Source organism: Magallana gigas, chromosome 7, assembly GCF_963853765.1.
Source record: "Magallana gigas chromosome 7, xbMagGiga1.1, whole genome shotgun sequence".
In the NCBI taxonomy this organism is placed as follows: domain Eukaryota; kingdom Metazoa; phylum Mollusca; class Bivalvia; order Ostreida; family Ostreidae; genus Magallana; species Magallana gigas.
The window spans coordinates 52,352,700-52,365,879 of record NC_088859.1 but is presented as its reverse complement, the minus strand read 5'-3'; the positions used below and the strand labels follow the sequence as shown (position 1 = coordinate 52,365,879).

Below are 13,180 nucleotides of genomic sequence, written 5' to 3'. Positions count from 1 at the left end.
ATAAAAATTGCAATGAATATTCATATTTGATTACATAAAAACATTAATGTTATCTACCCAAGCCAGTGGTCTCCAAGTCAAAATAGATGAATGTATGATTTCCTTTGTCCATCACTGTTGGTGTTGGTCGTACAACTGTATCTGGTATTTCCTCTGTGGATGCTGAAGATGTATGAAGATGTAGCATAAGGATTTAAGTCAACACCAGATTGATACGTTGTCCCTTCCTTTATTTCAGCTGTTGACTCCTGTTATGATAGAAATAATTGGTAAACATGGATAATTTAATGTATGCACATGTCTTTAGGTAAAGACATTATGTATATTTTTTAAAATTGTGTTTTATTATATATCAATATCACTGATGCAAACTTTATACAAGTACCTGCAAATCAGTCAAAGTGTTCACCTGTTTTGTCGTTAAAGACTTGAGTTCATAGCGGCGTTTCTTGTATGCAATGCTGGATTTGATGTTCTTGTTATATGCACGTTTGTTTGCAGCACATGCAAGAAACAGTTGTGTATTCTTTCCAGGTGACAGTAATAGGTTTTCATAAACCTAAAAATATAGAACATACACAGAGAGAACAAAAATATTACAATAGTATACAAAAGAACTAAAGCCAAATATGTATGATTTTGGCCCTGTATATCTGTAAAAATCAAACTTCATTACTTTGAAGCCAATTTGTTGTCAGTTACTCATGACACATTTGTCTTTACATTTCCGCCTCGAAAATTTTTCGGGAAACACCACGGACGCTTTTATACGAGCTAAAACCGGACACGGTATGGTAAATTCAGTCATTTTTTACAGATACGCTCAGTTATTTTTATTGATTTCATATGGGCGCCAACCTTAAACCAAAATAAAATTTTACATAGAGATACATTAATGAAAATCGAATAATAAATAATCGGTTTTGTGTTGGTTTAAGTGTGGCGCCATACTTTATTAAACTATTTTTGAATACCTTGACGCAATCCGGATTTGCGTTTTATAATTGTTTAGACAATATTAATTGAATTTATCCCCAATTTCAAATAGTTAAACTCTTGGATATCGGAGAATTCTTGTGTTTTTACGTAAAAATAAAAATTCGAATCTCTTATTCGCATTAATTTCGACGAACGAGTTACCACATTAAATAGGGATTTTCCAGTAAGCTAAAAATAGATATTGTTGTGTAGCCGAGAAACTACAAAACATATAGTTCAAATATCTGGTGTCTTACCTGACAATATGCGGCAGACAACAGACAATGGTAAAAATATATAAGGAAAAACAGGGTAACAGGTGTGGTGCGGTATACGGCAGGATCAGAACTGGAGCTCCAGTAGGTTGGACTAGGTAAGGTTGGGGTGGACCAGGTTCAGAGGTCATGCATAACAATGAACATACAATAATGCAATGCGTTTACACTACACTCCTCCCCGTTTTATAATAAAAAGATGAATGTATACATACTACAGTAGGTAATCCCTTTTTTAAAAAGGTTGACAATACAAGATACTGAAAAATATGCTAACATTTCTCTAAACGAGTTTTGGAGGAGTTATTAAAACTACCTTATGAAAATACAACGAGAATAAGTACAAATCCTACTTGAATTGGGCAGAACAATATCTAGCCCTAAATTTAGCAGGAACATTACAATGTGATGGCACTGTGGACATCAGCGTCCTAAGGCACCTATTATCAAAGATATGTATTTTGAGTACTGGAGTTGGCTCATCGCATGCAGTCTCGTCAATTAAGTAAACGGTACGTATATTTCTAAATATCTTGAGGATGTGCTGGTGCTGAAGGTGATCCTCCCCTCCTTTCACAGTTAGGGTACAGACAATGCTGAGCAAGGTAAGGCCTCTATGTAATGGAGTGATCAGAGTCCACTAACAAACACTTGTACGGTCACTAACAAACACTTGTACGGTATGTACAATTATATACCGACAAATTATTGTCTAAATGCAGCTTTATTCTGGTGAAGTGAAGGTAGGTATATACCAAGATAAACAATAACTAATGTGGGCCTATGTGGAAAAAGGCTCTGATCCATATGGTAAAATCTACAGCTGAGTTTAAGATGCAACATTCTTAGTCCGCCGTCTCATGATCCGTAGAACATTCTGCTCCGTCATGAACTTCGGAAAAGTCCTGTTGATCTAGCTGACCATTCTGTAACTTGGAAATGGTCTTCTGTTGCATTATGTCAGAATCCATAATTGTTTGTATGTATGTCTATAGAAGCCTTTGAGGATGTTGAAGCAGTAGCTGATGCATGTTTCCTATATATATCGGTAGATTAACCAACTTAACAGCAACGGAGAGCTATCAAATACCAATTGTTCAATTGAAAGCACAAAATGGATTACTAAGTAAATCTAATTATGACAAATCCAATCATCCTTTCTTGACTAACAAATTATTTCTTGTATAATAAATAACAAAACAAACTAGTTTTACATGAAAAGGAATGCTTCTTTCAACTACACACTGTATCAAAATATGAACAACCAAAAATATGAAAACATGGACGGGGAATATATTAACTATAAAAAGTTACATGACACATATTGACTAAGTATACTGTTATTGGTAATAATAAACTATAAATTTGACGTGACCCTGGTTTTGGAACTCAACTTCTTCATCGACTGAAATACAAGGTACATGAATAACATACAGGTACATTGTACTATGATAATCTAAGTATATTGAACTTCAGTAGAGCAAATGACAAGCATATAACATTCTACTGACTTGTTCAGAACATAATGCATATATTGAAACAAATGCACATTGTACCAGTATTTTGTTTATATTAATGTACGAAAACTACTAGCAAATACTACATAACTAATTATTACAAATTTCTAATCGGAAAATTGACTTGAAAACAATGTTTACTAAAAAATAATGATTGTCAGATCTATATATTTAAGTTACTCTTACAACTGTATAGGATTTAATTGTTGTTCATACTGGTTTGTCAATAACATAAATTTATCAGCAGCTGCAAATGTCTTGATACATGTAACATTCTGCTTAATGAATCATAATAAGTTATTAACAAGTTTACAGTTATTTCTCACTAGCAGTCATATTTCAGATGATTCTGCTCAAGATCAATTGCTTCCATTCCCTTTGTGATGGTCTGCATGTCTGTGACCAAAGAGTCGACATGATTCTTCAGGGTGGACAGCCGTTGATAGACCTCAACATAGTGTCTGTTGACTGTCCGCAGCAAAGTGTCTTGTTCATGTGTATCAAACACCTCTGGCTGCTCTCTTCCATCAGTCAGTGCCTGAGCAAGGTCTGACATTTCATGTTCATTGCAAACATCTTGCCTATCATCTTCACCACAATCACTGTGTATGTTACCACTTTTTGTGTTAGCGTGATCTGGGGATGATGGCAGGGTTGACAAGTGTTGCTTTGGAAGCATTGTTGCAGATTGCTGCTCGATAGTGGTCAGTGTCATCTGCTGCTCTTGTGAACATTCTACAAACTGTTGGTGTGGTGAGAGCGACATGATTGGCTGATGTTGAGGTTGTGCCATGTATTGTTCAGGAGGCAACTGAAGTGCTAGGAAAGGCGCAAGTACACCTTGCAAATGTGGTTGTTGGCACTGCTGCAATAACATGAGTGTTTGCTTAGATCCATGGGGTTGTGTGTTCCGTGCATGGTCAGAACAAACACTTGCTTTAGCTGTTAAAAGGATATTGCCAGACAATGAAGAAGAACCCTGGTCAGATACCTCAACAGTTAGCGGTTTTAAAGCGCCCACTGTCTGGACCGACTCAGAATTGTAGCAAAACATCTGCATATTGGAACTCTTCTCCATATTTCCAGGAATAGATTCAGTACTGGCTGAAGCCATTAGTGGTTCATAACCACCTTGCAACTTTGCCGGATTGACTTGGTACTGAATGCTACCCGTAACTGTCAAACCTGCTCCAGGGGGAGGTATGTCACTGCCATTTAACAGAGTCGGACTGACTTGATCCGTTAGGCCTGGGGTCAGATGCTGCATCAGAGCTGGTGCCATACATGTATTTTGACATGGTACATCTCGCAATTGAGTTTGTTGATGTACTTGAACAAGCTGATTTGCATTTTGCAATTGTTGAATGGTGTACTGCTTTGTTGGAGTGGTCTTCTGATTGAGTAGTGTCTGTAAGTTGTGTTGTTGTTGCTGCTGAATGCTGACTGGTGTTGGTAATGCTTGAGTGTAAACCTGTTGTGTCATCTGATTTTGTGTTGTCAATGTCGGAGCATATCTCTGTTGTGAAACCTGTTGTGACTGTAGTTGTTGGAATCCTGGTGGTGGTTGAATATGATTGTGTGTCAGTACCTGTTGTTTAGTGCTGTTTAGCATAGCCTGGTTTGGTGTACATGGCACATACTGGTTGGAAGTATTTGAGTTCTGTGTTGATTGAACTGGTGGGTACAATGTTTGTGACATAACCTTGAGATCAACACCTTGACCAGCACATGGAATGTAACCCGCTTGTGGTGTAGTGGCTGTTACCAGGTTTGAGTTTGTACCTTGACCACTGAATGGTATGACACCGCCATGTGGTACAGGTGCAATGTTGGTAAGTGGTGCGATGTTGACATTTGTACCATGATCACTAATTGGTACGTAACCACCCTGTGGTATGGATGCATTGTTTGTAGGTGGTACATTATTGACGTTTGTACCCTGACCACTAATCGGTAAGTAACCGCCCTGTGGTATTGGAGTACTGTTGGTAAATGTACCTGGTACCATGTTGAGATTCGTACTATGACTACTCATCGGTATATAGATGCCCTGTGGTATTGGTACGCCGTTGGTAAATGGTACATTATTGACACTTGTATCTTGACCACTTATTGGTACGTAACCACCCTGTGGTATGGATGCATTGTTTGTAGGTGGTACATTATTGACATTGGTTTCCAGACCATTAAATGGTACATAACTACCCTGTTGTATGCGTACATTGGTAGTAGATGGTACTATATTGACATTGGTTTCCAGACCATTAAATGGTACATAACTACCCTGTTGTATAGGTATATTGGTGGTAGATGGTACTATGTTGACAATAGTACCCTGACCATTGAATGGTATATTGCCGCTTTGTGGTATGGGTACACTGGTGGTCGGTAGTACTGATGCCTGAGAAACCGATGACTGGAAATTGCTTGGTGCCTGGGAAGGAAATCCACTTAGACTTGATGTTGTTTGGTATGGCATCATTAACCCCTGAACACTTGGCGGTATGGAACCAGTCGAACCACCCTGTGCCTGGGAAAATGTACCAGTGTAACTTGTTCCAGTGGCCCTTGAAACGGTATATGCAGTTGGCATCACTCCATAGGCATTTGACGGTAAATAACCTCCTAATGTCATGGAAGAACATCCAACTGACATATTTGTGTTGTTATTTTCTGGTCCGATTGAAACACCAGGCATTACCCCCCATGGATTTGGAATAGCACTCTGTGGCAGGTATTGAGCTGAATATTGTGTTCCATATGGTGCACGGATTCCACTGTAATGTTGGTTGAATCCTGGAGGGGCATTATGACCATGTAGCACTGTACCTGTCTGCACGGAAAGTTGGCCTGTAGACACTGGGCCTACTAATGGTTGCTGAAATGCACTCTGTGCACTCACCCCCTCACTAATATATCCAACGTTGATTGGATTAGAATACATCTTGTTGATCATATTGATGGTAAGTCAATGATTTGTCCATTATTGACTGCATGGTTGACTGCATGCTGGTGATCACAAGTACCGGTAATCAGTTCTAACTTTAGTAATTTCAAAGCCTGAACTAATTTTGACAAATAAATGAAATATCTCTAATTCAAAAACTTGTTTTAAAACAGAGACTGAACAGTAATAACCTAGTTCAGTGAAAAAACAATTTGAAAAATTTAGAAAAAAACCCCAAATATTCTCCTTTTTTTTTTCTTAAACAATTTTTCCCCTTAAGTGTAATTTTAAAAAATCTGAAAAATTTACAAATATAACAGCCCAAACTACTTGAACTTATGATATGTTCAACTAATTTAATACAATTTAATTGTCAACAGATGTGAAAAGACCTTAACGTGAACTTATCAAATAATGCTGCCCACAACAGTTAAAGAAAATATTTCAAAATATTACTTCTCCTAATGAATAAAGTAAATGTTTATGTAAACAATACAATAACCTTACTTAAAACTATTAACTAAAGCTTGAAAATATATTCTATAAACTACTAACTAGTCTAATGTTAACAAACACGTTTTCAGAAAAGCGAAATCGAAAGTGAAAGTTACTTTCACTTTAAAACGTCACAGTCGATTTGGCGCTAAAAATGTAAAAATGGCGACAGACAAGACGACCGAAACAGTAAACAAAACGTCAAAAATAAGAAAAACCTTTTCTAGGCAATAATAACCACAAGCATGACTCTCAAAGTCAGATAAACACTTGAGTGTGACAATATACTACATAAATACGAAAAATAATTGAAAAACTACGAAAATTTTATATTTACAATTCACGCTTATCATGCATGAGAAACGGTCACCCACGTGTTTACAGAAACACGAGTGATAAAAATACAAGACGAATTATACTAAATTTCGCTCTAAGTACGCTTATGAAAATGCAAGTAAACGACAATACACAACAGAAAAAAATAATGACAATATTGAGTTCCGATATGAAAATATCACGACGCCGCACGTGCTAACTGTCAGCACGCCGTGACAAAAAACACTATGAAAACATCAAATTACCGGTCAAATTGCAGGAATAACGCACCTGACGCTTATAATAAACGTCCAATGCAAAATACAAAAAAAATATATTGCTCAAAAACGAATTTGACCGAGAAAATCCAACCGGCGATATGTGTATCGCCGTGTGGACAAAAATATCCAAAAATACACAAAAAATACGATAAAAGTTTACCGGCGACGCCAATGTTGTGTAGCCGAGAAACTACAAAACATATCCTACCGGCGACGCCAATGTTGTGTAGCCGAGAAACTACAAAACATATAGTTCAAATATCTGGTGTCTTACCTGACAATATGCGGCAGACAACAGACAATGGTAAAAATATATAAGGAAAAACAGGGTAACAGGTGTGGTGCGGTATACGGCAGGATCAGAACTGGAGCTCCAGTAGGTTGGACCAGGTAAGGTTGGGGTGGACCAGGTTCAGAGGTCATGCATAACAATGAACATACAATAATACAATGCGTTTACACTACAATATTCACTGTCAACACAACGATGGATCTGTCAAACCAACAACCTATTACCCCCTGAAAACAAGATGTGAAATTATGAGATATAAGCGTGGTAAGAATTTGTTTCTTTTTATTAAAAATAGAGGAAAACTATTGCTATAGCAATATTTTAAGTGAAATTTAAATACTGCTGCTGTCGTCTGCGGCGCGGTTTCTTCTGCATGTGTGTCTGCTATATCACGAAGCGTCAAATGCAATACACAATTTAGAAGATCGAATCAAACTAGTACCTAGTTAATATTGACTTATTTAATCAAAGTTGTTGCTTTTGATTTTTACTGAGCCCCAACTCAAACATCAGCACCCGGATTTGCTATTGTATGAAGCCTTTCTCACAAGGACATATTATGGATGGCATGTAACATATTTTAAAAGTTCAGATGATATGAATCTGCATAATAACTGCCTTTAAGGCTAACAAATTAATTGTTATATAAATATGGGAAATTACATAATAATATTGTTGTGGAATGTTGACAGCCCCTAATTTTGAGAGTTACCTTTCTTGGAAATAAACTTTTTTGCGATGATTTTTTATATCTATTTTCAGCATTTCTTATCACCTTCAAAAAATTGATAATCAATAAAACAAATTAACAAAATAATTTGTTATTCATACACATTATAATATAATTAAGTATGGGGAAATCTGAATACGGTTTATATCTAAATTGCATATTATAATATTTCCAAGTTAGTATTTTTCTGATCAAACAAATGATAAATACCCAGAGGTGGATCTAAAGGGGTGTTATAAAGCAAAATTAAGCAGTGATATCAAAATCGAAATGTCCTGCTTGTAAGCAATTCAAAGTTCATTCAGAAGAAGATCCTGGTTTAAAACTAATGCATTTTAAGCACACAGTGTATATATGTATATTACATTAAACTATTACACTAGAGACCAATAACAGATTAGATATTTAAGAGAAAATGTAATTCATAAACTGATAGTAAATAATGCTTTGTGAGATCATCACAAATAAATGTTAAAGATTGAATATAAATTAATTATTAAATTAAGATTTCCCCAATGAATATGTGCATATCGCATTGCACTTACTGTAACTGAAATTATAAAAGATAAATGTTTTGGGGTTTTTTTTTAAGTTCAGCTTGATGTGATTTAAATTGTCTATACGACATACTGTAGAACAATTATAACTATTTAGCTCCAGAATAATTCTAATATTAAATGCACATGATCTAAAGCCAATTTATAAACGCAACATCACTGTAGAAAATATTATCAAATATAACTTATAATTGAGTTACCTGGTACCCATTTTGTTATTATTTTACAGATAATGCCAGGACACAAAACAGAGTACTTCAATTGTGTTTTGTGTTCAAAACGAACAAAACCTAAGGAAAGACGCCGCATCGACAAAAGCATAAGAAAATATCTGAAGAAAAAATTTCTGTTGGAAGGAAAAGAAAATTCAGTCATCTGCAGTAAGTGTAGGAACATATATTACAGAGAAAAGTCATGCCATAAACCCACTGAAACTCAACAATCTGTGAGTTCATCTTCTCAAACAAGTGACAGAAGACAGTTATCTAGTCCACCTTCAGTATCCTTGCAACTTCTTTCCACAGCAAAGACTCATGCATATTGCATCGTTTGTAAAAAGCCTGGACCAAAACTTGTTGTTCTATCCGCAGAGTGTCGCACAGCCGTGTTTATTCGACACAATGTTTTGATTCCATCTGGAAATAGATGCTGTCCCGCACATGTGAAAGATGGACTTTTAACAAGTGCAGCCATAGAACAACTTCCAACAACAGATCGTGCATTTGTCAACAGAACCGCCATCCTTAGTTTACTGCAGCACATGCGCGTTCTATGCCGAAGAAATGAACAAACCCATCTTGACTTTGATGACCTACAAACTCTTACAGATTCTGATTGTCTATCTCTGCTTGGACTTAGTATGGACAATTTCCAAACTCTATGTGATTGTTTGAAAGATCATGTTAAACAGACACCATCTAGAAGTTTACGAAAATCTACAGCTATATTTCTATGCAAGTTGAAATCTGGATTATCAAATCAAATACTGTCAACTTTATTTCGTACTTCAAAATCCAGTTTAAGAAGAGCAATCAGTGCTGTTAGACATGCGATGATGACTTGTTTTGTCCCATATAATCTTGGATTTGAAAACATCACAAGAGAAGATGTAATCAACGACCACACACGCCATCTAGCCCAAACATTGTTCGGCGACAAAGACAAGAGTCAGGCCATACTGGTTTTAGATGGAACCTATATATACACCGCCAAGAGCAACAACTTCAGATATCAACGCCGCTCTTACAGCATCCACAAAGGAAGGTCGCTCATCAAGCCCATGGTAATCGTGACAACCACAGGCTATTTTGTCTCGATTCAAGGACCATACCTAGCAGACCATAAAAACAACGATGCGTCAATCCTTGAAAATATCATGAAAACAAATGCAGAGGACATCAAGAATTGGCTGGGTGAAGACGACATTTTCATCGTTGACAGAGGATTTAGGGATGCTTTGCCCCTGCTTGTAGATTTAGGCATTCAAGCAGAAATGCCTCGATTTTTAGAGAAGGGACAAAAACAGATGAGCACTAGTGATGCCAATAAGAGCAGACTTGTTACAAAGGTAAGAAATCTGAAAAAAGAAGTATTATCAATGCACCATGTTTTACCGGTATATACAACTACTGACAAAAATTGTATCTCTGATTTTATCCTTGAACAGATAAGATGGGTAGTTGAGTCATCCAATGCCAGAATCAAAAGGTGGCGATATTTGGACCGTACCCTCCCTACAAATCAGATCCCTTTCGTTGGAGATTATGTCAGAATTGTATGCGCCCTGTCAAATAAGTTCTTCCCACCTCTGAGCAAAAGTCCCAGTATAGAGGAAGACGAGGCAGACGCAGCAAAAATGCTTTATCTGTCTAAACAGGTACGACTAATCCGGGTACTTAATCAACACTGAAAAAGGAGACATATTTTATAAATCGTTTAACATTTTACCGAGCTTATCCCACATAAGTAAATAAAATAAGATATGTGAATTTAATATGAAATGTAAAATTTAATGGATTGCTTAATTGTGTTTTTAACAGGTAAATTATCTCCAACGATTGGTTGAAGATAATGGTCTAAACAGAAGGCCAACTCAGTGGCAGCCAGTCCCCGAGTGTGGAATAGAGAACTTCCCCACCCTGGACGAGGAGCAGTTACGAAACTTGACTTGCGGGACCTATCAACTGAAGCTTTCTCGCAGCTATATCCAAGAGCATATTGATGGGGACTGTGACATTTGGTACCATAAGGATAATGACAGGCTACTGCGGGTAAAGATTCAGAGTCGCCACACATCATCAAAACAGTACTTGGTCTGGATTGAGTTCTCTGACTGTTCGGTAGATGCATGGTACTGTACATGCAGGGGAGGTGCCAGAGTAGTGGGTATGTGCTCCCATATAGCGGCCATCATTTGGTACCTGTCAAAAGGAAGACATGAGGGAGGGAAGTACGGTGTGCGTGATTGGGGTGAGCATGTTCTTGATGCAGCAGACATTCCACCTCCCGTTGATGAGTCTGACAGTGATGCAAGCAGTTGTGACAGTGTACCCGAGGAATGAAAAGTTACTGTTTGTGGTAATGAATATCATAATTGTCTTAGCCATATTACTATTGCTCTGTATATATAAGATGAAACTGTTAAGTTACCGACAGTTTTTTTATTTACTTGAGTTTTTGTTGTTGTTTTGAGGATATTAATTATATAATGTTTAGAATTTCATTGTATTGAAATGCGGTACATGTAGTAGTGTGATGAATTTGAGAGAGAGAGAGAGAGATAGAGAGAGAGAGAGAGAGGGGGGCAATGAAATGTATCCAATGATAAATATAAAGTACTGTATTTTGTGTCTAGATGTATATATTTATTATTAATTGAAATTGTTCCTGCTCTCTTTTTCATTAGATTTAAGAGTTTTAAATTTTTATCTAGTACATAACTTTTAAAATACATAACTTATTTACTACTCATATGTCTTTTCTTTAGAAAAATTATTCTTGATATATTTATTAATTGAATCGAAAATATTTATCTTATGATAATTGGATTTAGATTTGTTTTCTTGTGTATTTCATTTTTTTTTAAATTGTAATTAACTTATATAATGATAATAATAATGGGTATATATGCTGTACAAGAATCTGTAAATAATCGTCATTTATAATACATCCAATGACACACAAGATAAAATTATTGATATGTACATGAATATTTTATTTTTCAAAGTTATTGTTGTATTTATGAATAAAATCAAATCTAATTTCAACAAAATTATTTTGAAAGATTTTTCTAATTTAATCAACCTTTTATGTTTTTATCTACTTCCAAACCAAGTTCATATTTATGACAGTCGCCATGACGTCACGACGTCAGAGCGCAGAATTCCATGGTATGTTTAGAGGCTTGTAAATATGAAACGAATAGAGATATCGACAAAAAGTAAATTATTTTAGGAAGCAAATATTGTGACCATTAATCTCACAAAATATGACTAAGTTTGCATGGGAACAGGGCCGATTTTCATAGTTTCTGGCTTTAGTCCTTTGTCTTGCTGATTCTCGTGAGAGTGTGAAGTGATAAAAATTGCCATGATTACAGGGAACTACTGGGACGATTAAAACAATGCATTACTGGTCCGATTTACTGACGCCAAAAAAATCCGTTGAATGAATGTGCAACTAGTCCGATTTTCTATTCACACACGCCTTGCCGGTAGATCTCGCTTCGCGCCGGCGCTGCGCGCCGGCGAGCTGCGCTCGCTAAAAATGTCAATATACAATATACTAACTAATATAAACTGAGAAATGAAATGAACATAACAAAAGAAACTACGAAGGAAAGAAGTAATTCCGGACAGTTAATTTAGATGAAATAAGAACCCACCCGGACAGTGATATTTACAAAAATCTAATGTGTCAACAAGAGGAAACGGTAGGTCCATCCCCAAATTCTTTGATACATTTCACGGGAAATAAGTTTTGAAACAAAAATAAATTGTTAATTTAAATTGATGTTTAGGCCTAGCCACACCCCCCCCCCCCCCCCATTTCATCTTCATCGTCAGGTTGAAGAAAACAACTTTTTAATTACAAAGCAATACTCTAAACACAGTCACAAAAGTGAGTCTGTCCACTCTAACGTTGTTTTAAATATTATTTCATTATACTGTGGTACATCACTTGCATCAGTACCAATCAGTTTAGGGTTAAACTGCTAGTTAGTTAAACACCGAGTCAGAACATTAGAATCGGAAAAAAAACTTGGCGTTATCCACAACATTCTCAGAAAGGCAATATCATCAGCGTGTTCATCGTACAGATAGACGTTTGTTGAAAAATAAAACTGAAGTTATTGTATATAAAACAAATATATTTTTTTTTAGATATTCTCATGCATAGATTTAGAAGGTGGCAATGGAATATTTAAATTTAATTAATTTACATTAACAAATTACCAAAATTAAATAGACCGCCAGAACCCATAGTAAAAATGATAATACCTCGTACCTTCTTCAAAAAAAAATCACGCATGATGCAAAAAGGAAAATCAGTTTAAAAAAAAGTTTAATCAGTTGCTTATACCATGCTGGGAAAAGGATTAGTTAGGAGTTAAGGTTTATTTAATTTGTTTTGGATGGGAGCTGAATGAAATAATACAATGTACATGCCATTACTGCTGAGCTTGCCCCAAAGGTCACAACGCAGTTTAAGTATTCTCAACCTCACTCAGCAATGGTACTAACTAGGTTGTTTATATACAAACACAGGGAAGTTTTTCAGAAAGACAAAAAGTG

The 13,180-nt window shown here is 36.1% G+C and overlaps 2 protein-coding genes and 1 long non-coding RNA gene across 3 annotated transcripts in view; 2 read left to right on the top strand and 1 right to left on the bottom strand.

Moving 5' to 3' along the window:
• Positions 1-13,180, top strand: part of LOC117682402 (tripartite motif-containing protein 3-like) — an 84,947-nt gene that overhangs the window by 41,456 nt on the left and 30,311 nt on the right. The window lies entirely within an intron of this gene.
• LOC136270122 (uncharacterized) lies at positions 63-778 on the bottom strand. The gene is made up of 3 exons (XR_010707830.1): positions 677-778; positions 410-559; positions 63-248 (listed from the first exon to the last, which is right to left on the bottom strand). It is a non-coding gene; the product is annotated as an uncharacterized lncRNA (long non-coding RNA).
• On the top strand, positions 9,279-11,346 carry LOC105325525 (uncharacterized). The gene is made up of 3 exons (XM_066067679.1): positions 9,279-9,954; positions 10,054-10,263; positions 10,427-11,346. The coding sequence occupies exons 1-3, from the start codon at positions 9,439-9,441 to the stop codon at positions 10,946-10,948; spliced, it is 1,248 nt and encodes a 415-aa protein (XP_065923751.1). The 5' UTR covers positions 9,279-9,438; the 3' UTR covers positions 10,949-11,346.

Bases quoted from the DNA above. Each gene is read 5' to 3' on its own strand.
- LOC105325525 (XM_066067679.1), top strand. From the start codon at position 9,439: ATGATGACTTGTTTTGTCCCATATAATCTTGGATTTGAAAACATCACA. The intron at 9,955-10,053 runs GTAAGAAATCTG...ATCCTTGAACAG, and splicing joins AGAGCAGACTTGTTACAAAG to ATAAGATGGGTAGTTGAGTC. The intron at 10,264-10,426 runs GTACGACTAATC...TGTTTTTAACAG, and splicing joins TGCTTTATCTGTCTAAACAG to GTAAATTATCTCCAACGATT.